At 36.6% G+C, this 26,557-nt stretch overlaps 1 protein-coding gene and 1 pseudogene across 4 annotated transcripts in view; one reads left to right on the top strand and one right to left on the bottom strand.

Annotated features, from left to right (window-relative positions):
• The window catches only part of TAB2 (TGF-beta activated kinase 1/MAP3K7 binding protein 2), a 67,310-nt gene that overhangs the window by 36,013 nt on the left and 4,740 nt on the right, over positions 1-26,557 (bottom strand). Inside the window, exons 2-3 of one of the 4 annotated variants that reach the window (XM_010862549.1) lie at positions 24,430-24,578; positions 5,180-5,370 (exon numbers count right to left, since the gene is read on the bottom strand). In XM_010862549.1, the coding sequence (XP_010860851.1) occupies positions 5,180-5,281 (102 nt within the window). In that variant the 5' untranslated portion in view covers positions 5,282-5,370; positions 24,430-24,578. Of the gene's footprint in view, positions 1-5,179; positions 5,371-8,107; positions 8,156-19,391; positions 21,077-24,429; positions 25,821-26,557 lie in introns of those variants that run through there. The other 3 variants (XM_010862548.1, XM_010862550.1, XM_010862551.1) reach the window with 3 other exon arrangements.
• Positions 8,566-10,819, top strand: LOC105004815 (annotated as a pseudogene).

Consider the following 26,557-nt stretch of genomic DNA (forward strand, 5'->3'; position numbering starts at 1 on the left):
CAAAGAAAGTAAGTGTTAGTTGCTCAGTCGTGTCTGACTCTTTGCGACCCCATGGACTGCAGCCCACCAGGCTCCTCTGTCCATGAGATTTTCCAGGCAAGGATACTGGAGTGGGTTGCCATTTCCTTCTCCAGGGGATCTTCCCAACCCAAAGGAAGGCTGTCACTAAATAAGAGCTATTTACACTACGTTTAGAGGTAGTTTATTTGCTGTGACAGTTTAAAAGTAACTTTCTAAATTTGGGAAGATTCACACCCTAGTTGTTTCCCTAGAGGAGTCCTCCCCATCCCTCACTTGTCACATTTTTGTTATATCAGCTAGAAGACATATTGCTTGAATGCCCAGAAAGATTATCAACTCAATTTAAAAGAGCTGGGTATTGGGAAGCATGTCATACAGAGTTTTGTTTTCATAAAACCAGATTAATGTATTAAAGTTGACACTACTGAATGCCCAAAAGAAATTCTAAATTATTTCTTTTTTTTTTTTTTGTAGTTAAAAACCTGTTAACTTATTTCATCTTTTTAAAAAATAGGTAATTTATTTACAAAGATCAAAACAACACTAAAAGATACACATTGAGAAGTCTCCTCTCATCTGGCCTGTTCCTTCTCGCCCACCATGGATAACCCATCTTTTATTTCATTTTTAATCCTTCCAGTATATCCTCATACAAACAGGGGCAAATATATATACATATGTACATTTATTTATAGATGTATTTATATACATCTATATATACTCTACATTTTATTTAACTTAGTACACCCTGAAGATTATACTTTAAGAGCTTCTCTCTCCTCCCTCCCTCCACATTCTGGACAGTTCTCTCAGTAACAAATCTTACACAATCTTATTGAAGAATATAGTATTTTTCTATTTTTCAATGATTCAGTGAACATTCTCAGTATATTCTTATCAGAGAATGTGATTTAAAAAATTAGGAAGAGGTACCTGAGTTGTATAGCTCTGTGTATTCTTGCCACCTCTTCTTAATATCTTCTGTTAGGTCCATACCATTTCTGTCCTTTATTGTGCCCAGCTTTGCATGAAATGTTCCCTTGGTATCTTGACTTTTTTGAAGAGATCTCTAGTCTTTCCCATTCCATTGTTTTCCTCTATTTCTTTGCATTGATCATTGAGGAAGGCTATCTTATTTCTCCTTGCTATACTTTGGAACTCTGCATTCAGATGCTTATATCTTTCGTTTTCTCTGTTGCCTTTCACTTCTCTTCTTTTCACAGCTATTTATAAGGCCTCCTCAGACAACCATTTGCCTTTTTGCACTTCTTTTTTTGGGGACAGTCTTGATCACTGCCTCCTGTACAATGTCATGAACTTCCATCCATAGTTCTTCAGGTACTCTGTCCATCAGATCTAATCCCTTGAATCTATTTCTCACTTCTAGCTCCCGGTCTTGTTTTCGCTGACTGTATAGAGCTTCTCCATCTTTGGCTGCAAAGAATATAATCAATCTCATTTCGGTGCTGACCATCTGGTGATGTCCATATGTATAGAGTCTTCTTTTGTGTTGTTGGAAGAGGGTGTTTGCTATGACCAGCACATTCTCTTGGCAAAACTCTATTAGCCTTTGCCCTGCTTCAATCTGCACTCCGAGGCCAAATTTGCCTGTTATTCCAGGTATTTCTTGACTTACTACTTTTGCATTCCAGTCCCCTTAATGAAAAGGACATCTTTTTGGGGTGTTAGTTCTAGAAGGTCTTGTAGGTCTTCATAGAACCGTTTAACTTCAGCTTCGTCAGCGTTATTGGTTGGGGCATAGACTTGGATTACTGTGATATTGAATGGTTTGCTTTGGAAACGAACAGAGATCATTCTGTCCTTTTCGAGACTGCATCCAAGTACTGCATTTCAGACTCTTGTTGACTATGATGGCTACTACATTTCTTCTAAGATCCCAGATTCTTGCCCACAGAAGTAGATGGAATGGTCATCTGAGTTAAATCCATCCATTCCCGTCCATTTTAGTTTGCTGATTCCTAAAATGTTGATGTTCACTCTTGCCATCTCCTGTCTGACCACTTCCAATTTGCCTTGATTCATGGACCTAACATTCCAGGTTCCTACTACTCTTTAAAGCATCGGACTTCACTTCCATTGCCAGTCACATCTACAACTGGGTGTTGTTTTTGCTTTGGCTCCGTCTCTTCATTCTTTCTGGAGTTATTTCTCCAATGATCTCCAGTAGCATATTGGGCACTACTGATCTGGGGAGTTCATCTTTGAGTGTCCTATATTTTTGCTTTTTCATACTGTTCATGGGGTTCTCAAGGCACGAATATTGACAAACTTGTACGTAGGTCAGGAAGCAACAGTTAGAACTGGACATGGAACAGCAGACTGGTTCCAAATAGGAAAAGGAGTACGTCAGGGCTGTAAATTGTCACCCTGGTTATTTAACTTATATATGCAGAGTACATCATAAGAAACGCTGGGCTGGATGAAGCACAAGCTGGAATCAAGATTGCTGGGAGAAATATCAATAACCTCAGATATGCAGATGACACCACCCTTATGGCAGAAAGCAAAGAAGAACTAAAGAGCCTCTTGATGAAAATGAAAGAGGAAAGTGAAAAAGTTGGCTTAAAGCTCAACATTCAGAAAATTAAGCTCATGGCATCAGGTTCCATCACTTCATGGCAAATAGGTGGGGCAACAGTGGAAACAGTGGCAGACTTTATTTTGAGGGGTTCCAAAATCACTGCAGGTAGTGGCTGTAGCCATGAAATTAAAAGATGCTTGCTCCTTGGAAGAAAAGCTATGACCAACCTAGACAGCATATTAAAAAGCAGAGACACTACTTTGCCAACAAAGATCCACCTAGTCAAGGCTGTGGTTTTTCCAGTAGTGATGTATGGATGTGAGAGTTGGACCATAAAGAAAGCTGAGCGCTGAAGAATTGATGCTTTTGAACCGTGGTTTTGGAGAAGACTCGAGAGTCCCGTGGACTAAAAGGAGATCCAACCAGTCCATCCTAAAGGAGATCAGTCCTGAATATTCATTGGAAGGACTGATGCTGAAGCTGAAATTCCAATACTTTGGCCATCTGATGCAAAGAGCTGACTCCTTGGAAAAGACCCTGATGCTGGGAAAGATTGAAGGCAGGAGGAGAAGGGGATGATAGAGGATGAGATGGCTGGATGGCATCACCGACTCAATGGACAAGAGTTTGAGTAAACTCTGGGAGTTGGTGATGGACAGGGAGGCCTGGTGTGCTGCAGTCCATGGGGCTGCAAAGAGTTGAACATGACTGAGTGACTGAATTGAACTGAACTGAACCTGAGTTGTAGGAGAAGATACTGTCCCCTCACTGTTGCTGCTCCTTTTCAGATTTTCTTTAGTTTTTGACTCCATTTTTATTACCCTTCCTTCCTCTTTCATTTTCATTACACATCTGATATCAACAAATATGGACTACTGATTCACTCACCAAATATTCATTATGGGCCTTCCACTATTATTACTGTTATTCATATTGGTTGCTAACATTACTTGAGCACTCATTATGAATCAGTTATCCTATTAGCTGCTTTCCTGCATTATCACATTTAATTCTCTGTGAAGTTTTTTTTAAAGTTTCCATTGTACACTTGAGGAAAATGAAGGTCAGAGAAGTTAATTCAATTGCTGCGATTAACTGTCAAATATTGAATTCAAGTCTCTTTTACTCACAAAACATATGCTACTTGTTATTATTAAAAATTTTAAATTAATTTATTTCCCTTTAGCTTTACCTGAGGTATGATGGATAAATAAAAAACTGTATATATTTAGGTTGGACAACATGATTCTTTTTAAAGGTTACAGTGGGAGGATTTAATATACTTATATGTTGTGAAATGATTATCACAAGTAACACATTCACTACTCCACACAGCCAATTTTTTCTTTCTTCCTTTTTTTTTTTTTTTGCAGTAAGAATACTCAAGATCTACTCTTTTAGCAAATTTCAAATATACAATACAGTACTATTAACTCAAAACATATGCTTTTAAATAATGTACCACAGAAAGAGCCAGACATATTTGTAGAATTCCAACTAGCTGAGGATGATTATGGCAAAGGATATGAGGAAGGAAGGACTAGGCAAGAGGTCATGCTGCAGAAGGCGGCAAGATTTTAGATCACAGATCTAGTATGCTCTCATCAAGATTTATCAGCTTTACTCTGAAGGGTATGGGTAACAACCATGGGACTTTTAAGCAGGTAAATACATATACGATAAAATCTGAATTATTTAAAAGGACATTTCTATCAGAAGTGAGACAGACAGACTGGAAAGACCAAAATGGGTTAGACTAAAGGTGGGAGACTAATTGAGTGTACAGGAGTAGGTGACAGAGTGTGAACAAAATGGAGATGCTTGATATCAATACAGATATTGAGCCTTTTCAAGTTTCATAGAATTTAAAACTTTAAAAATTATTCAACAAGAGTAAATATGTCTGAGCCCCAATCACCTTTATCTCCATTTGAACAAGCTGAAACTTTTCTTGACAGAAAGATTTCCAGTTTAATCAAATGAGAAAGTACACTATCACAAAATATTTAGAATTATGTATTTCTAAAATTGTATGTACTAAGAAAAATCTAAAAATGTATTAGAGAGTGATATTAAATGGAAAACTTACAGAGTAAATTAAAAAAATATAAAAATAAAGTTTTTTCTTTAGAATTGGGACTTCAGGCACTGTCTAGTCAAATCCCTCCATTTTACAGGTAAGAAAACTAAAGGACAAAAGAAGGCATATTACTTGTCAAATATGCTTAGGGTGCCATTTAGGATTAGATCCCAAGTTTCCTGATTCCTTATTTAATGATTTTCTCATTTTCATATGAAGTGGAAGACCTGGAATTTTTAAAAGTTCTCCTGGCAAAACTGGGTAAAGGAGGAGTCAAGCAAGCTCATCATATATGTGGACCATATATTAATGCTTTATATAAGATCTCACTTAATCCTCACATCTACTTTACAAGGCAGGTATTATCCATATGACAGATGGGAAACAGAGAGCCTAGAACTTGCTAAAGGCTAAATGACTATCAGACATCTCTCCATCATACTGCACTAATGCCAAAGAAGATAAAAGTGTTTTCCTCCAATGTTTAAAAAAATTCCAAGTTGTATTAATAAATTCAGAAATCATTAAACACTGACCTGTAACATGCACCTGGATACAACAACTTCAGGTACTTCAGGGAATTTTTGTCGCAGGTCATGCAAAACCTGAAAATCAATTTGGTGGCTTCCTTGGGCCATTCGTATATTGCCTGATCAGGACTATTTGTACAATAGGCAATTCTAGGCCTTAGTGGAAATAGTACTCATCTCTTCTGTCCAAGCATTTTCTGTGAAAGAAAGAAAAAAAAAATTTTAATGAGAACTGTTATAGAATTAATATTATCATGGATTTAAAATTTCAATACAATAGGGTATGTGCTTTAGTATCTAACATTTAGTATAAATTATAAAAATATTTAGTCTTATAATGCTTCCAGGATAGTTACACTGTCTTTTCAGTTTATAACTACTGATGGCAAACTTTAAAATTTTCTAATTCCTATGTATTTGTGTATGTTTTATAATGGATGTGCCTAAAGGCATTCAAATAAGAAATTACTGTCAAGGTTGTTTTAAAAGGGAAAATATGAGTAACGTCACTGATTTTTTTCTTAATTATCAGAGGACAGCCTAAGGGAGTAATCTTATTTATTCTACTAAAATTTTTTAAACTTTGGATCCTAAAAAACTTTGGTTCTACAAATAGCTTTGCATGCTCTATCTAAAAATGATCTGTAAATCAAAATCATTGATTTACATTGATATCACTGATATTTTATCTTAATTTTCAGATGTACTTAATCCTTAAATGTGTAATCAATTCATCTTCAGGGGCTTGGTAGCATTTTATTCCCTCTGTCTTTATTAAATCAGTATTTTAAAACATTAATGCTTGAGCCCCAACCCCAGAGCTTCTGGTTTGATTGGTTGGGAGCAACATGAGCATATGGATTTTTAAAAGCCCCCCAAGAGAGTCTAATGTATGGTCCAAGTTGAGAAATACCAAATTTATTTATATCCCTAACACTTAACATAAACTATGTTTAATCTTAAAGCCTCTTTGGGATATAAATAGCATATAAATATACTAAACCTATATAACATATTAAAATATTTAAAATCATACTATTTGTACAATAATTAAAATACAATTAATTTTAGAATAAATTTAACAATAAGACGATCTCTTTAAAACAAATTTCTTATCTGTAATATTTCTCTTTTCCATAAGCTTAAATACAAGTCTATAAACTCCATGAATACAGAAATTGGTCTTTCATGTCCCTTATTGCACACCTAGCACTCTGTAGACAGTTTTCAGCGTAACAGTAGATATTAAAACACTTTTGAGTAAATTTAGTTATGACAGAACTCCTGAATCCTCAATAGAATAAAAGCTCATTTAGATATCATGTTTGGTAAAGACTTTCAAACTTTTTACCATCATTTGGTTAATTTTTCCCTACTTCTTTTGTCTGTGTGACTTCAGCTTAGTTACATCTCCTAGGTAAAAGCACTGCCAAACCAAATTATTTGCATTACAGATTTCCCAAATCTATTTCCAAAACACACACACATAATATTTTAGCACCCAATGTAATATTTCTACAAATGGGTTGCAAGAGAAAAGAAGATTACTGGAAATTAGTAAATGATATTTAAACATAATATAAGGGACAGTAAACATGCTATAGCATTGCTGATCTTGAGAAAGTCTCTCTGGACTTCACTCCAGCTATCAACTCATTTATCTGCCCATTCCCTTTTTCAGGCTAAACTCCTTGAAAGGATGGTTTATACTTTGTCTTCATTTCCTCCCTCTTATCACTTTAAAATCTACCAAGTCAGGTCTTCATAGTTTTTCTCCACTGAAACTACTTATCAAAGTTGCCCAGGATCTTCAGATTGTTAAACTTAACGTCACTCCTCAGGCCTCATCTCACTAGATCTCTCTTCAGTTCATAAACCAGTCAACCACTCCCCATTCTTTAAACAATTTCTTCACTTGGCTTCTGAGATTTATACTCTTCTGGATTTCTACCCACCCACTGGCAGTTCTTGTCAGTTTTCTTTGTCAGATCCTCCTCTGGACACCGGTGAGTTATGCAGTTCAGACCTAGGGTTTCTTTTCGATTACACCTATGTTCCTTGTCAAGGTAATCTCAACCAAACACACTACTTTAAACAAAGGCTTTGCAAATCTATATTTCCAACTCCAAGGGAGCTCTTTCTCCCTTGAGTTCCAGGCTACATGACCAGCTGCTTTCTTCACATCTATGTCTGGATATCTAAAATTCACTTCAAACTTAGTATGTCCAAAATTGAACTCTTAATTTCCCCTACCCAGACCAAATCTTTCCCAGTCTCTTTCACCTCCATATATGGTACCATCAATCACTCAGCTGGTCCTTCTCACATGCCATATCTAATCTATCATCAAGTTTTGCTGGCTGTTATCTGCAAAAGAATTATTCTGAATCTGATCACATTTTCCCACCTCTATTACTGCTCTTATTCAAGCCATGATCACAGCTCACCTAGACTGCCACTGCCAAGGTCTCCTCCCTGCTTAACTCTTTGCTCCAGCCCTACCTCTTACTCTACGGAACAGAGTGATCCTTGTGAAAAGTAAATCAGAACAATCAATCATTTCCCCAGCGCAAAATCCTGTAACACAAGACCCCTGGCTAACTACCACCTGGGACTTCATCTCCTACCACTGTCTTTGTTCCCTCAGTTGCACACTGAGTTCCCTCACACTGGTTCTCTCTCAAAGAGAAGCTAATCTCATTTCTCCCTTGGGGCTTTTAGACTTGTGGCCCCTTTTGCTTGGAACCCTTTCCACTCAGATATTTGCATGGCTCTCTCACACTTAACTAAGATCTCTGATCAGACTGCTTCCTTGACCAATCTCTACCTAAAATATTGCCACACTTCTCTCCTCTCTCTCCCTATCACATCTTCATACCTTGCTTTTACTTCATAGCATTTTATCAACACTGACATATCTACCTATCTACCTACCTGCCTATCCTTAAAGCATTAGCTCCACAGGATCAAGAACTTCAGAGTTTACAGCTGTATTCCCAGGGCCTAGGTCCAAGATGTAACATTTGTTAGATGAAATAAAGGTTTTACTGTATGGTTTCTTCATGTATTTTGCTTCTAAAATGCATTTCAAGTAATCTAGATTTGGAAATTATCATTTGAAGGAAAGGCAAATAAATAAATCCTCAGTCTAAATTCAGGACAACCTTTCGTATTTAAAAGAGGATGAAAATAAATTTCAACTCATTCTATTATTAACACATACACAGAAATCTCTGAAGTTCTTTGAAAAAACTCTTATATGACTATCAAGTATACTAACAAGAAAATTGTTCAAACGCACAATTGTATTTTAGGGATTCCACTTCCTGAAATGGCAAAGTAGCTCCTACTCGACTGATGCTCTCATGAGTAACTTCTGTAACTAGACAAAACATAAAGAGCTTGAAAACAGAAAAAGCAATGTGGGAGTGGTGGTGCTGGGGGTTGGGAGGAGGAGAGGAGAGTCAGTAGTTGGAAGAAGTAGACAACATGGGGTGACTTTCCATTTTTTAAATGGTTTTTAGCCAGAGAGCACATCCCAGTTGTTTTTGCACAGCAAAAGCCCAAACAAGTAAATCTTCAGTCTAATTCACTTAATGAACCAAAGGACAGATTTGGGCATGACCACAACAGCTGAAAACTTAGCGAGTAAATCACCAAAAGGAGAGAAACACCGAATTTTGTGTATAATATCTACATATATCTCTGGTTCCCAAACTATACAGACTTGAGATTCCAAGCAATCAGGCTAAAGTTAAAGTAACAAAAGTGAGGTTTCAGTTTGTAGTTTAAGTTCAGTCAAGTTAACTGCCTACTAAAACTAACAAGCAAGCATGCAAACCACTAACCAAACATCAACATATTCTAAAGGAACACAATAGACTTCAGTCTCTAAAATGTGTCATTCATAACATCCAAGTTATAATCTAAAATTATTACACATAAGAAACAGGAAAAACTGACCCATTGTCAAGAGAAAGGCAACTGAGGGAGACCAAGCCCAAGATGACCCAGATGCTAGAATTAGCACATAAGGATTTTAAAGCAGCTATTTTAACTATGTTCAAGAATGCAAGGGCCAATATGCTTGGATTTCTCAGTCAAGGAAAAAAACAAAACAAAACTATAAAAGAAATGCAAATTCAAGAAGTGAAAAATAAAACGTCTGAAATAAAATTCACTGGCTAGGTTTAATCACAAATTGGAAATGATAAGAGTCAATGAACTTGAAGACACAGCAATAGAAATCATTAGAACCTGAAGGATAGAGAAAAAAAAATGACCGAGACAGGGAAATGAACCTACCTCAGGGACCTGTGAGAAAGAATCAGTAACTCTTAACATACCTGTAACTGGAATTCCAGAAGGAAAGGGGACAGAGAATGGGATAGAAAAAAGTATTGAATGAAACAGTGTCTAAAAATTTTCCCAAGTTAATAAAAGATCTAAATTTACACATCAAGAACTTGACTGGCTCCCTGCCCATCTTGGAGGTTGTTCTTGGTTGGGAGCCATCTCACACCTAAAGCAGGAAGATGGTGGTCACAAGGAAGACAATAAAGTTGCCTACATCACTCAACTCTAGACTCTGTATCAACCCAAGATTCCAACTCCTTATGAAAAGTGGCAAGCACATGTTGGGGTACATGCAGGCCCTGAAAATGGTAAGATGAGGCAATGTGAAACTGGTCATCCTCATCAACAACTGCCCAGGTTGAAGAAACCTGAAACAGAGAATTACGCCATGTCAGCCAAAACTGGTATCCATTTGCAGTGGCAATAATGTTGACTTGGGCACAGGGTATGGGAAATACCAGAATAAGAACCATGGCTATCACTGATCCAGCTGATTTGGTATCTTTAGAAGCATGCCAAAACAGATTAGTGAAAAGCCAATCATGGAAAAATTTTCTATAATAAAACTGGTCAGAGTCTGCTTTAAACACAACAAACAAGCAAAAAGATCTTGATCAAGAAGATCAGCAAGTCTTAAACAGACAAAGCCAGAGAAATCACACATAGGCATAAGAGTCAGTGATATGAGACCAAAGAAAAAGAAAATCCTGAAAGCAGTCCAAGAAATAAAATAAAGGGCAACAACAATTTAAATGAAGGCTGACTTCTCATCAAAACAGTGAAGGCCAGAAGATACTGAAAAGACAAAATTCAAGTGCTGAAAGGCAAAAGAAACAATTAACCCATATTCTGCATCCACCAAAAGTAAACTTTAAGAACAAAGCAAGATAACTGTTTTTAAATGTAGCCTTGTGGGTGAGTGAATAAGCTTTACAACTAAACACACTATTGAAACAAACAGGTATTTATTTAATTTTGAAAGGAAAACCAAGAAATACCTTACAATTTAATCTGGAAAATTATTTCTAATAATAAACAGAAATGCATTTTCTATGGTTAAGATGCAAAATGACTGCTCTTCTGAGAAAAGAATAAAGAAATCATGCTTTATAGGAATGCTTCTAACAATGGGGCAAACTTTTAGCACCTAACCTGCTGCCAGCTCAAATAATCTGGGAGGAATAAGTTCTTAATGATTTTAAATAGTAGCAGAGTATATGTGCTGCTGTGTGCTGTGCTCAGTTGCTAAATTGTGTCTGACTCTGCAACCGCATGGACTGTAGCCTACCAGGCTCCCTTGTCCATGGAATTTTCCAGGCAAGAATGCTGGAGAGGATTACCATTTCCTCCTATCTTCCTGACCCAGGGATTGAACCCAGGCAAGAATACTGGAGAGGATTACCATTTCCTCCTATCTTCCTGACCCAGGGATTGAACCCGTGTCTCCTGCATTGGCAGGAGGATTCTTTACCACTGAGGCACCTGGGAAGCCCAGCAGAGTATATACAGCACTACAAACCCAACCGTAAGTATACTGGAAAGATTTAAAAAATGCGCCATGTTATCTCCTTTCTTAAGAGTATGTAAGCAACTTATTTCTAACCTCTCAATATTATGACAGTGCAGAGTACTAAGTATCAGTTAATGGCTCAGACTGCATGTTATGATAATTATCAAGTCTTCACTTTCACTACCATTTACTATGGTGAATTTTTCCAGGACTGTAAGAGTAGTATAACACATGTAACTGTTAACTGTACTCCCAAGAAGGGACCATAGCCTCCAGATCAAAAAACAACAACAAGAAAAGCAACAGGACTTACAGGTCTAAACAAAATTTGAGCATTTATAAGGTACCTGGATATTTAAAATTGGACTATCATCATCCATTCACAATCCATGAATTTAAGGAGTGTTTAGTACGCAGCAGAACCATGCTGGAGATACAAGTATTAGAGTCCATACCCTTGCTCTCCAAGTCACAGAAATTCCTGGATTAAAGACACATCAAAAGAAGCTAATAATTTAGATAACTATTTTAACTTGCCCACTATTTCCTCTTTTGTCTGCCTTCTGCTACCAGATCTGCTGACTGCTATCTCAGTCCATCTCATTGCTGACACAGTAACGTTTTTCATCCCTTTCACATCATTCAAAAACAGACTACAAGGGAGTATATTAGGAAAAACTATAGACAGCAGCAGCAAGAAAAAGGCGGGAGCCAAATCATGCAGTGCCTGTATAGGCCATTAAAATCTGGAGGTTTTATTCTCAGGGTAATGAGAAGAAACTGAAAGATTTAAGCTCAGAGGCAGGAAAGGTGACATGATCAAGAAATCATGTATGTGTGAAGAATGGCTCAGTATGGAGAAAATGGCAAAAGATGAGAAGACCAGTTAGAAAAATGCTTTAGTCTAGCTAAGAAGGCAGGAGGAGAAGGGGACGACAGAGGATGAAATGGTTGGATGGCATCACTAACTCAATGGACATGAGTTTGAGTAAGCTCCGGGAGCTGGTGATGGACAGGGAGGGAGTCCTGGCATGCTGCAGTCCATGGGTCACAAAGTTGGACATGACTGAGTGACTGAACTGAACTGAACTAGCTAAGAAATAGTTAATACTTTGTAATTGTAGAGACAACAATGGACACTGAGTAGAAGGAAAAACTGAAGGGATAATTAGAAAGTAAAATTTAATAGAACTTGGGTTAGATATTGGGGTAAAGAAGGAGGTTGTAAAGGTTGCTTTCGTATTTGTTCAGATGGTTGGTCCCATCTATAAACTAAGGAACAAGCTAGAAAAGGTCCAAGAAAACAAAACAAAGTTTAGTTTTGAACATACTGAGTCTAGGGTACCTTTACAACCTCAAAACAGTGATATCACAGAGGGAGCTGGGATATATGGACCTGGAGCTCAGAGTTCTGGGCTGCAGATAAACATCTGAGAGGCATCCTTGGTGCTGGCATTAATTAACCAGTGTAGAGGAGACAATCCTACCACATAATTTAAGAATACACAAAGAAAAATATTCTTGGTTATACTTTATATGAAAATTACATAGTCATTATTAATTTTTCCCTAAAAGGCCAACGTTCCTTCCAGCCCAAATACTAAACACAAAAATTGATTTTAAGATATCTTAATTTTTTGACCTACCCTATAATGAAAAATTTAAATAAAAATTTAAAGAAGAACATACATACATGGTTTTTAAAAGCCAAACAGTATTACAAAGTTTATTGGGGAAACCAGCAGTTTCCTTGCCTCATGCCTCTCCACTTTTATCCTATTCCATATTCCAGTGTCAACACTAAGCTTTTTCTTCACATTCCTATACAAGATGATTTATAGGACTATTTCTTGATTTTTTTCAATTTTACACATTTTCTATGGATTTCCTACCATGGAAAATGAAGAGTTAGCTTTGTAACTTAGTTCTCATACCACAATATAACCATCCTTCTCTACTCCTATGTCCATCTGCCCAATTACTTATTTCACAGTTTTTGCTTCAATCCGTATTCAATATTTATATTACTTTTCCCTATAAATACTATCAGCCTAGCCAGTTAATAGATTATGAGGGGTGGACTATATACCAAGGTCCTTTCCAAACTGGTCTTTTGGGAAGAAAAGTGTGTGTGTTGCTAATGAAAGAGCTATAGAATATTAATCACGTATGACTAAAAGCTGGTTTTACATCAAGTCCAATAAAGCAGTAAAGCTCTTGCAATTCTAACCCTAGGGGAAATGGGGAGATGTGAGAGTGGAGGGGCTGGGGTAAACATTACTATTCTACCATTTAAGTTACAGATTTAGATGAGATATGTTACTTTTTAGCAAACCTTGATAAAAGATTAAAAAATAAACAAAACTCCTAAATGATGACTATAAAAGATTAAAAAATAAACAAAACTCCCAAATGATGACTATACAGATATGTAAAAGATTCTAGTCACCTGCTCCTGACCAGGAGGTACCATACAAAGTAAATGACAGAGCAAAGCTAAAATCCCAGAGATCCAACTTTTAAAAAAGGAGTAACTGGTAATATACCTTATATAAACTACTTAGATTTACATAATTTAAAACTGACAAAGTGTTGCCCTTTAGTGTCAAAGTCTTATTAATGAATAAATTAAATGTTACTCTCAGTTCAGTTCAGTCCCTCAGTCGTGTCCGACTCTTTGTGACACCATGAACCGCAGCAGGCCAGGCCTCCCTGTCCATCACCAACTCCTGGAGTCTACTCAAACCCATGTCCATTGAGTCAGTGATGCCATCCAACCATCTCATCCTCTGTCATCTCCTTCTCCTGCCCTCAATCTTTCCCAGCATCAGGGTCTTCTAATGAGTCAGCTCTTCACATCAGGAGGCCCAAGTAAGGGAGTTTCAGCTTCAACATCAGTCCTTCCAATGAATACCCAGGACTGATTTCCTTTAGGAGGGACTGGTTGGATCTCCTGAGAGTCCAAGGGACTCTCAAGAGTCTTCTCCAACACCATAGTTCAAAAGCATCAATTCTTCTGCGCTCAGCTTCCTTCATAGTCCAACTCTCATATCCATACATGACTACTGGAAAAACCATAGCCTTGACCAGACGGACCTTTGTTGGCAAAGTAATGTCTCTGCTTTTTAATATGCTGTCTAGGTTGGTCATACCTTTCCTTCCAAGGAGTAAGCGTCTTTTAATTTCATGGCCGCAATCACCATCTGCAATTGTTTTGGAGCTCCCCAAAATAAAGTCTGACACTGTTTCCCCATCTATTTGCCATGAAGTGATGGGACCGGATGCCATCTTAGTTTTCTGAATGTTGAGCTCTAAGCCAACTTTTTCACTCTCCTCTTTCATCAAGAGGCTCTTTAGTTCTTCTTCACTCCTTGCCATAAGGGTGGTGTCATCTGCGTATCTGAGGTTATTGATACATCTCCCGGCAATCTTGATTCCAGCTTGTGCTTCCTCCAGCCCAGTGTTTCTCATGATGTACTCTGTATATAAGTTAAATAAGCAGGATGACAATATACAGCCTTGACGTACTCCTTTCCCGGTATGGAACCAGTCTGTTGTTCCATGTTTAGTTCTAACTGTTGCTTCCTGACCTGCATATAGGTTTCTCAAAAAGCAGGTCAGGTGGTCTGGTATTCCCATCTCTTTCAGAATTTTCCACAGTTTACTGTGATCCACACAGTCAAAGGCTTTAGCATAGTCAATAAAGCAGAAATAGATATTTTTCTGGAACTCTCTTGCTTTTTTGATGATCCAGTGGATGTTGGCAATTTGATCTCTGGTTCCTCTGCCTTTTCTAAAACCAGCTTGAACATCTGGAAGTTCACGGTTCACATACTGCTGAAGCCTGGCTTGGAGAATTTACTAGCGTGTGAGATGAGTGCAATTGTGTGGTAGTTTGAGCATTCTTTGGCATTGCCTTTCTTTGGGATTGGAATGAAAACTGACCTTTTCCAGTCCTGTGGCCACTGCTGAGTTTCCCAAATTTGTTGGCATATTGAGTGTAGCACTTTCACAGCATCATCTTTCAGGGTTTGAAATAGTTCAACTGGAATTCCATCTCCTCCACTAGCTTTGTTCATAGTGATGCTTCCTAAGGCCCACTTGACTTCACATTCCAGGATGTCTGGCTCTAAGTTGGAGATCACACCATAGTGATTATCTGGGTCGTGAAGATATTTTTTGTGTAGTTCTTCTGTGTATTCTTGCCACCTCTTCTTAATATCTTCTGCTTGTTAGGTCTATATAATTTCTGTCATTTATTGAGCCCATCTTTGCATGAAGTGTTCCCTTGGTATCTCTAATTTTCTTGAAGTGATCTCTAGTCTTTCCCATTCTATTATTTTCCTCTATTTCTTTGCACTGATCGCTGAGGAAGGCTTTCTTATCTCTCCTTGCTATTTTTTGGAACTCAGCATTCAAATGGGTATATCTTTCCTTTTCTCCTTTGCTTTTCACTTCCCTTCTTTTCACAGCTATTTGTAAGGCCTCCCCAGACAGCCATTTTGCTTTTTTGCATTTCTTTTTCTTGGGAATGGTCTTGATTCCTGTCTCCTGTACAATGTCAAGAACCTGATGAACATAGTTCATCAGGCACTCTATCAGATCTAGTCCCTTAAATCTATTTCTCACTTCCACTGTATAGTCGTAAGGGATTTGATTTAGGTCATACCTGAATGGTCTAGTGGTTTTCTCCACTTTCTTCAATTTCAGTCTGTATTTGGCAATAAGGAGCTCATGATCTGAGCCACAGTCAGCTCCCGGTCTAGTTTTTGCTGACTGTATAGAGCTTCTCCATTTTTGGCTGCAAAGAATATAATCAATATGATTTCGGTGTCAACCATCTGGTGATGTCCCTGTGTAGAGTCTTCTCTTGTATTGTTGGAAGAGGGTTACTCTCAGGTAAGCTTAAAACTTTCCTAAGCAGTAGAATTTCAAGAAATAATATTGTTTTAACTATTTGTTTCTAAAATTTTCTGGTGAAAGAACACATTAATAGCTAAAAACATAAATAACACTGCTAAATATTTCGCCCACAATTCTATATCAGTAGGGGTTGTCTCATTTAGTAAGATGAGACAATTAAATGGTTGGTTAAGTATAAACTCTGGTTCCATAACTTCATGGCAAATATATGGGGAAACATGGAAACAGTGACAGACTTTATTTTTTTTTGGTTCCAAAATAACTGTAGGTGGTGACTGTAGCCATGAAATTAAAAGACGCTTGCTCCTTGGAAGAAAATTTATGACCAACCTAGACAGCATATTAAAAAGTAAAGACATTACTTTGCTAACAAAGCCTTTGAGGCCTTCCTTTCCCACGTATATGGGACAATCATTTGTCTTAATTGGATAACTCAGACAAAGCTACTTGAAAACCAAATATTAGGTTCAAAATAAGTGCCAGGTAAGTGGTATAAACTGTGCTATAGGTGTTCACAGTGCTCTCAGGCCTGAGGGAGGAGGTGGAAGGGCCTTAAATCATCACAAGGTTGAAGTATGAAGCAAGGCAATCCAATAAATACTAGGCAGGTTCCGGAGACAATGAGTCAGTCACCTGTTTGGCTAGAAGGAGGAGGGACAGGAGGAAAGAGGATTAAGAAGAAAGAGTTTCGGGTGGGGAGTATCTACAAGAGAAGATGAGAAAGGTTGATGAAGGCTGTTAAGTGTACAGTGGCTTTTATTATAGACAGTCTTGAGACACACGAATGGTTTAGCCTATCATTATGTAAACCAATATATGTATTTCAATCTTTGCCCTGTTTGTACATGGTTGAGTTTTACCGGGACAAATTTACTACTATAACAAAGAAAAATATAGCTTATGTTGAATACCATGGAAGAACAGGACAAAATACATAAAACTAAAATTCACTTCTCAACTGCACTGGGATTCTCCTTTAGCTTAATAGACAATAAGGTAAGAGGTTGTTCCGTTTTAACATATATACTATCCTAAAATTTAACTCCGATTTCCATAGTGACCTCCAGAGATACTAATTTTTTTCTATAAACAATGGAATCTCAGCTTGGACAGACCCCTAGAAAATTATGTTATAAACGTATATAATTTAGGGAGTTAGAGAAAAGTCTTGATGCCCAGTAGACTCTTTTTTTTTTAAACCAGAGGTCCATTCATCTATCCAATTTTACCTCTTAAAACCAAACTGTGACAACAAACAGAAACTTTTACACAAGTAATATTAGTTTCAAAGTGGAGAGACTATCTTGTTCACTGCTGTATCTTAAATATTTAGAAAGTGGAAGGCAAGTAGTGGATGCTCAGTAAGTATCTGTTGTAATAAATCTCTAAATAAAGATCAGAATACATCTAGATTAAAGACTACTATAAAAAGTGGTAGCTATCCCTCCAAACTACAGTGTTTGTCTTACCCTTGGCTATATGTGAGTGCTGCTATAATAGGTGTTTTGAAAGTGCATCAATGCAATTGATATATTAGGCAACAATTTGAGCACTAAATGAATTCTGCTGTGAACTCATCTGTCAGAAACACTAGGTGAATGCAAAAAACCACACTCAGCTGAAACAAGCTGCCTATGAACACTCAAAATGTAAACATGAACACACCTCAAACATCTGCCAGCAACCTCAGCTTACTGCAGCTTCGAGGAATCAGTCACACCCATCCACAACTTGTGTTCAACTTTCTTTCCGATTTCAAAAAATCATTCTTCACTTCGCAATAACAAGCTTCCACAACTATGTGAAAGTTCCTTCTATAAGGCAAACTTTAGGACTGTTTAAAAGCAAAGTACAGTATTTATTTGTATAAATATTATATAAGTACTTACACATATTTCTTAGCCATGTGACATGTGTAAAATTACAGTATCATGCTTTTTAAGGTTTCTACTTTTTAAAATGTTCACTGATGACATTCTGAGTGTTGTACCCCAATTCCATTTTTCTTGTTAAGTCCTGTGGGGTTCTATTTTTTAGTTTTTGACTATAGTGGTGCTTTTTAGGGACACATAACCTCAACAACCATTACTAAATTTCCCAGGATGTCTAATGGGAAGGGGGAGTGTTTCAACTTATGTACTTGGTTGTCAGTATGATGTTAACAGTTTTTTATTACTAAGTTTAACTTGTGTCTCTTCTGTGGACTGGCTGATGACTGTGCAGTGAGTTAGCTGCTAATTTTTTTTGAAGTTAAAGCAAGTTTTGAAACTTTTTGGCCTTAATAAGGATTTCAGAAGTAAACTGAAAAAAAAAAAGTATTATCTTTCTAATTATATACACTATTTTAAGTACCTCTTTCATTACTGATGACGTAAGTATTTCATCAAATGTCAGTGAAAGAGAAGTCGCTCAGTCGTGTCCGACTCTTCGCGACCCCATGGACTGTAGCCCACCAGGCTCTCCCGTCCTTGGGATTCTCCATGCAAGAGTACTGGAGTGGGTTGCCATTTCCTTCTCCAGGGGATCTTCCTGACCCAGGGATCGAACCCGGGTCTCCTGCATTCCAGGAAGACGCTTTAACCTCTGAGCCACCAGGGATATAATAGTTGATACTTCACATTTAATTAATTTTAAAATAATCTACAAATGTAATTGAATGAAAATTTCAAAATTACTTTTAACAGCAAATTATTAGAATTGTATTTCTTGGAACATGATGTTACATCTTTATTAAAGCAAACCTGCTGCTCTCCAAAGTCTGTAATATCAAATTATTTTCCTAAGAGTTAAAATGTAAGAATTACAGCTATGGCATTTAAAAATCTAAAATTCAAATACTATCATCATTTATGATAAAAAAGAATAAATATAATCCATCTTTAGCATAAACTTTAGCATAGAACAGCTGTAGTCTTGAATCACTTTACATATTTGCAAAAATAAAATAATAGAAACACATCAAATTAAGTCACCTAAATGCTACTGACTTGAATTACTTATCATGTTCAGATTTAGTGTTACTTAAAAGCTTAAAGGGAACAAAGGATTATGTTACCAGAAAATGTATTTCTCAACTTTATAAGCCTATAGTAATTTATTTTCTATAGAAAAACAATATTAATAGTGTAATTTTATACATGTCAAATGGCTAAGACGTAACATAATGGCCCATTCTATCTCCTCTTAAAAAAAAAATTCCCAATTTACTCATTAATACACTGCCTCAAGTCCATGAATACTGACCATTTCTTATGGTTAAAAGGTTTAGCAGTTATAAGTTCCTCTAAAAGGAATGTGCAAGTCAGCCACACTTGGCAATTTATGTACTGTGGTTTTGTGGTGAGTGCTACCATTTTCTAAGGATCAAGAAAAGTGCAATAAATCTAAGGCAGAATGGTTATAATTCATCAAAACATATTATATAACTACCTTGTGTGTATTTTCCAATTCATACTTCATTATTATTTTCCAATACATTAGGGCTTTAAGATGGAAACAAAGTTACTTCTGAGTGTGCCCCTTTTAATGTAATTTTTGGATAATCCATCTCCTGTATAAATATCTTTAAAAGAAAGCACAATATAAATAAATGATATGATAATGAACTCCTATTTATAGGTAAAGAGGAAAAAAGAGCAGAAAAGAAAATGAAAGCACTTGAAAGAACCAGTTTTCATCTTACATCCACCATAAACATTTGGAATGGACTAAGTAAGACTCAATGACATGTGAAAATTACAATAACTTGGCTATAATATTAATCTAAATTGACATTTTAAGATGAAGATTTAGAGAAAGTTAGAAGAAATTTCACCAACTGATTCCCATGCAGTTTCAGCCCCTTACTTGACCTGTTTCTTCTGTTTATCTCATCGAATTTAACATAATCTTGTTAAGTATGTGCCAGTGTTTCAAATCTAACACTATGGAACTGTTAAAAAGTCAGTTGTTAATCTTGTTATAGTTATGGGGGATGAATTTTATATTAGATGGTCAAGAATAATTTCAAAACTGTACAGAAACTTCTATCTCAACATATTTATTATATATAAAGCTATTTCACAATTCTCCAATTATAGATACACTTAGAGAAAATTTAATATCATATAATTGAATAAAGAACCAAAAATCTCATTATGTAATACTTATCCATAAATCTAGAATGACTTTCATAACAATATAAACTATGAACATATATGAAAGTGATCATCTACTCAACATTTTGATTTATGACACATTTTCTAATGCATTATTGTTATATATTTTCATATATACTATACACATTGCTTATGCAAACATTTGTTGCAAGTCTACTACTCACTCTCTACTATAGTGGGTGCTGAAAATATTAAAATTAATAAAAGCACACTTTTCAACACTCAAGAAATTTACCTTTTAGTAGAGGAAGACAAATACATCAATAAGTAAACATAATAACTGAACCGTAACTGAGCTGTGTTGCAGTGCACAGCGGAAACATAGGAGGGGCCAATCAATTCTGAGGGAAGTGGAGAGTTTAAGGGTAGGATTAATTAAAGAGGGCAACACCTAAGCTCGGTCTTAAAAGATAAAAATATGTTTACCAGGTGGGCAGGAAAGAGGGGAAGAAAATTTCAAACATAAGTAGCTGCCTGGGAAAAGACTTGAATCAGACAGCATGGCAAGTTTGGGTAACCACAAGTAGCTGGTTCATGTTGAAAGGCAGGGAGTGAGAGGAACAGGGAGAAAGTGTGATACAGGATGAAGCTGAAGAAGTAGGGTAGGCATGGGCATATCATAGATGATCTTAATTGCTTTCCTCTGCCCCATATGTGCTGAATCCCACAAGTCAGCAAGAACAACACGCCTCTCACTTTCCAGATCCACCTAATTTATCTCTGAAGTTCCAAGCCCTGCCTGGTTCTGTGACATTCCACACAGTCCCAGAGGCGGGCACGCAGTCATTCAGTAACACTTACTGTGCGGCACTGAGAGGTATATAAGCAGCAGTGGAGATCAGGACGCAGTAGTGCCTAGAACTCAGGAACTGAGGAGAGGCAGGAGAAATTTCACAAAAAACGCAGTACTTGGACTTCACCATTACAGATAAATCATAAAGAGTCTTGCAGGATATCACTGACAACTGTTTGTGTTAGGGAAAAGACCATGAAAGAACAGGATAAATTTGAAGAATTATAGCTGTACTGCAGAAGGGAAGTGAGTTTAAGGCTAAAAAGGTGGAAAGTTTTCAATGAAAAATGCAGATTCCAGATTATGTACAAGATCAAGAAAATTCTACTGGCCTGGAATTTTCATAAATACAATCTACTTTTTGGTTCACCTTAATGTCTGTGATTCATTCCACAAACACTGCCCACTGTAAGCCAGGTAACGTGCTCTAAATATGCAAAGATGAATAAAATATAGTTCCTGCTTTTGAGAAAATCATAAACTAGTAGAATTCAGATTTATATGAGACTTCTTATAGCATTTATCTCACTTCATCATCCCCACACGTGAAGCAGAGAAGACAAATGTTACTCCACTTTTTTTTCTTTTTAACTGAAGAGAATAATGAAAAGATGTATTAAGAAGCGTATTTACAATTCCAACTAAGTCAGTAGCAGAGCTGTTTTCCAGGCCAGTTCCCAACTGTGGTGTCACTATCCAGTGCTAGCACCATCAGCTGCGAATGAAAATTTGTTGCTGATCATGAAGTACCAGAGCTCCATCTATAACAATATAAAGTATCCATCCTACGGACAAGCATATGTGTTTAAAGAGGAGCGTATAAGAATGTCAGTTTAGTTCAGTCAGTCCATCGTGTCCGACTCTTTGCGACTCCATGGACGTAAGAATGTCACTTCAGTGTATATCACTAAAAGAACAATCTGAATAACCGTTTAGGAATGAATGAGTAAATCAATGTACAGCAATTTTGTTTTTAAGTCGAGTAAGATATAGCCAAATAATTATATGCAAAGGCCTATTAAGACATTACTGGATTAAAAAAGATGCAAAACTCATGTATAATGATGCCCTTGTGTTAAAAAAAAAAAAAGACACCAAAAAAAGTTTGAAACAGGTATTTTTATATGAATGCACAGGTAATGCTCTGAAAGGATACACACTAATTATTTTGGAGACCTGGCTGGGAAAGGAACACATAGACAGAAAGTGGTCCAAGGAGATACAGTCATCTCTGTTATGTTTTAATTTTTTATAAGAATATATATTCATGTATTTTTGTATAATTATGCATAAACAATGGAGATTAGAGCAGAATATTTTCCCTATAAAAGTATTTCCTGTATATTTTCTATGTATTTCCCCATAACACTACTTGTATTCTGATATGGGGGGTCAGAGAGTAGGTGCAGCATAGAATTATTTCAAAGTACCAGAACTGAGCCAATTCAATGTATTTTCAAATAACCCTATGCCTATGCTATCAATGCTGAAATTGTTACTAATATACTTAATAACTGCAACAATGCTCAATCATTAGGAGTCTTGACAGATGGGATTTAAAAATTCACACATAAAGGTGGACAAGGGCACTTTCCTCTGAGCTTACAGCATGATCACTTTGGTGAGTCAAAGTGATTGTGTAAGTGATCATGTAAGGATCGGGTTCTGTGCTGAACAATGTTAACCTATATTATTTCAGTTCTCACAATATTCCTGTAAGGAAAAGTGAGAAATTACAGGTAAAATTCTTCACACATGATGCTTAATCAAATAAGAGTAAGTGCTGGCCTTCATAGGTATTGCTACTGCCTAATCTCTAACTTTTTTAAGTTTCAACCCTCACTCTTGCAGTCAGCTTTTCAAAAGACTCACTGACTTAAGTGCGAGAATGCTAAGAAATGAATCTGCAATGGATTCTCATGACCTACTGAACTAAATCCAAACTCCTTCATCACACATTTGAAAGCACGTGTGGCATAGCTCCATCATCCACCATATCCTTCTATACCCTACTATTCTGCAGGCATACTGGGCTGTTTACAATTTTTAGAACACATTATATACTTTGACTTCTACAACTTAGGAATACTCTTGTCTTTCTTGCTAAGGATTTCTATCTACTCTTCAAGGCTCAGTAGAAATATTACTTTCTCTACAGTTTTTTCCACCTCTATTATATACTTTTTTATGGTATTACTTGTCCATAAGCCCACTGAAAATAAGGTTAATTTATTTTTACATCCCTAGTGCACCTAATAAAGTGTTTTATATACAATTTACATTCAATGATGTAGAAAACTTTCACCATTACTCATAGCCCCAGTGATAACTAGTAAGGCTTCAAATTCAGAAGCAATTCTCTCTTATCTCCCCTTCAATTCATCTATCAGTGGTAACGACCCTAGTAACTCTGGTAGTAGCTCTCTTTCATGCCCTAATTCAGCACTCAGTGAGATATAATTATTTCAAAGCTAAACAAATAAAGTGGCACAGAATCAGTGACCTAACGTTGACAAGACTGGCTGACATTAAATTCATTATATGCATGAACACTGGAGGAAGGCATACAAAGCATAAGCTAGGATATCAGAATCATCTTTTAAAATCACAAGTGGGATATAAAATTCCTTTGTTCAACTTTGGGTAATCTCTAACCTATCTGAACTGAACTTTAAAATCAAAAGATATGTATGGTCATCTATCCTTTAGCAAATAAAGTCATCTTTTATGGATTAACTGTTTCTAAATCTATACGAATTAGTAAAAGTGATAAATATCCTTAAACGCTAACTTAGCCCTCTAAACATTCACAAGTAGTTCTTTCTCAGTTAAAATCTACCTTAATTTTTAGTTTTGCGGCTACCTTCCACAACTCCAGCTACTGATGACTTTCTCGCCTGGTTTCTTTTGGGCAATCAAGTAAAAATATAGCAAATACTAGTTATATACTTACATTTAAAACAGAATTAAATTCTTCAGGTAAAACTATTACATAATACATTACCTGATTCTATCCAGGAATTTTCTTTCAATTTCCCCACTCCCACCCCACCCACATTTTTGAAGACCATATTAACTCTTTATATGAAGGTACTCACAGTGTAGATTAGTTGAGGACCTCAAGACAGAGAACTGTTTCATTTATTTAATTCTCTAAATTACTTGTACCGTATGTGAACCTCTTAAAGGAAGACAGTTTGGTTGTTTCTGTACTTCTCAATGAAGACCAGAGTACTTTTTGTACATTTTTACAGGGCTTAACTCAATAGCATTTCCAATTAATTTTTCTTTAATTGTTTTTCCATTAGTTTGCTGTTACAAACAAGTTAAATTAGAAATAGTCAGGCAAATGGTATGTTAAAGTCAATACTAGTTGCATGTCATCCAGTGGTTAGGGATGTTACTACACTGTAAGCAAGATGACCAAAGTTTTGAAAGTAAAGTTTTGCTTATTATAGATTTCATAGTAAGGCAGTTACATGGCTAAGCTTGACTGGTGCCATGGACTTTAGCATACCTGGAAATAGAAAAATTCAAATGGTAGCTGTTCTTGATTGGCCCATTGCCATTTTTGCAGCTTACAAATTTTTAATTAAGTAACTGCAGTGAGCTCATCTCTACTGGATACTTCTTTTCCAGGGCAGGTCCAGGAACTGGGTCTGGAGCCTTGAAAGCAGAAGAGAAACTAGAGTAAACTAGAGGTAGGCAGAACAAGAAATGTGACCAGATAACATTGTGAGCTAATAGCAGTGAGGTAGTCCCCAGTGTCTCACATAGGAAATATTCTTAAATGGAAAAGACTCTCTTAAATACAAGTTACCAAAAGATGATATTTGCATTACTTAATTCATTGTCTTCATCTACCCAACTCTGCTCTAAACTCCCAATTCTAGAAACTATACCAGTAGCCTTTGTGAAATCTCTACTGGCTTTCAGCAACAGACTGTCCAGTATGGGACCAAAGTATATAGAACGAGAAAACCAACAGTAAGTTCATTTTCATTAGTAAGACTGGAATTGTAAAGTTCTCATTTTTAGGTCACTTTACTCTTCTCTTTTGCTATCTTATTTCCAATTACCTTCTGTTTCCCTAAATTCCTACAATCAGTTCTCAGACTTTTCTTAAGAAATGCTTTAGATACATCTAAGCAGTGAAATAAAGTTCCAATTTTTAAAAACACTTGGTAATTCTTAAAGAGGGACGCAAAGAACAGCTCATAAGATGTGGTTCTTAACCACACTAGAAATTCTTTTTTCCATTACCAAAATAGAGTCAATGATTTTTTTTTTTTTGGTTAGGTCCACATTATTAAAACACACACAAGAAAACTTGCAAGTACAAAGGTTACAGAAATGGTAGGCTATTAAAAATGTTAGACTGTTGTACTAATTCGATTACTAGGGCCTAGAAATGATGTTCTTATGCTTGGCAAGCTGATAATTTTAGGAGTGTCTAAGAAAGAAGAGACTCAATCCCACAGTAGTCAAAATAAACTGAATCTTCTGCTGTTGTCCAATGATGGCAGATGGTGAGGATTGTAACAGGACAAAAAAGTAGTGAAGACAAGGATGCAAAGAACTTAACTCCCTGCATTTCTAGTAACTAGGACACAGCAAAGCAAAACAGAATGAAAGTAGTTTTTAAGGACAGGGTCAATTTTCCACCTTTTGTAATGGCATGCTGTAGATGAAAATATTCTGGTAGAGCAAGATCTAGGTTCCAAATCTGGTTCCTGTACAAACTAAAACTCTGCAGGAGTTTCTGTTCTATTAAACGGGATAGCATTCCCTACCTCACTGGATTGTCATGAGAATTAGCACCTAACAACCTGGCAGACAGTAGGTATTCAATATAGCTTTCTATATGCTCAGTTGTGTCAGTCTCTTTGTGACCCCACGGGCTAGGGCCTGCTAGGGTCCTCGGTCCATGGGATTCTCCAGGCAAGAACACTGGAGTGAGTTGTCATCTTCTACTCCAGGGGATTGCCCTGACCCAGGGATCGAACCCACACTCTATCATCTCCTGCAATGGCAGGCGGGTTCTTTACCACTATGCCACCTGGAAAGCTTTGCTCTAAACATGAGTATACTTAAGCTTTCATTTTCATAAAATGCTGAAACGACAGCTGTGTGGCAAGCTTTAGCTTTAAATAACTCAACTGCATCACATCCTAAGAGAGAGAACCTGATTTATCAACATTGATCCCAGAACAAGGCAAATGTGAGAGAGCTCAATTCTGAGAACTGATGATTAACAAAAACAAAACAATTTACATTTAGGATAAAGAGAATTAATGGTAAACAAGTAAGGAGACAGGTAATTCTTCCTCTTTCAAATAAAGCAGAAAATACTTTTGTCAACACATCTCTAGTCAAAACATTATAGAACTGGGATACAGTGTCTTTTAAAAAACAAAAGGAATCAATATATGATCTAACTTGGTCTTTAAGTCAGGAAATGCTTTAAGGGCGTAGAAAAGCCTTACATTTGAGCAATAATTTTCCTCTTACTGATAGAACAGTGGGTTCCACATAAAATTATTATTTACCAAATATGGTTCAGAGCTCAGATTACACCTTCCCTGGCATTACCAAGTAATAGAGCAAGTATCACAAGCCACAAAGAATTCTAAAAAGAAAAGAAA

This window comes from Bison bison, unplaced genomic scaffold (genome assembly GCF_000754665.1).
Source record: "Bison bison bison isolate TAMUID 2011002044 unplaced genomic scaffold, Bison_UMD1.0 scf7180017864483, whole genome shotgun sequence".
Lineage (NCBI taxonomy): Eukaryota > Metazoa > Chordata > Mammalia > Artiodactyla > Bovidae > Bison > Bison bison.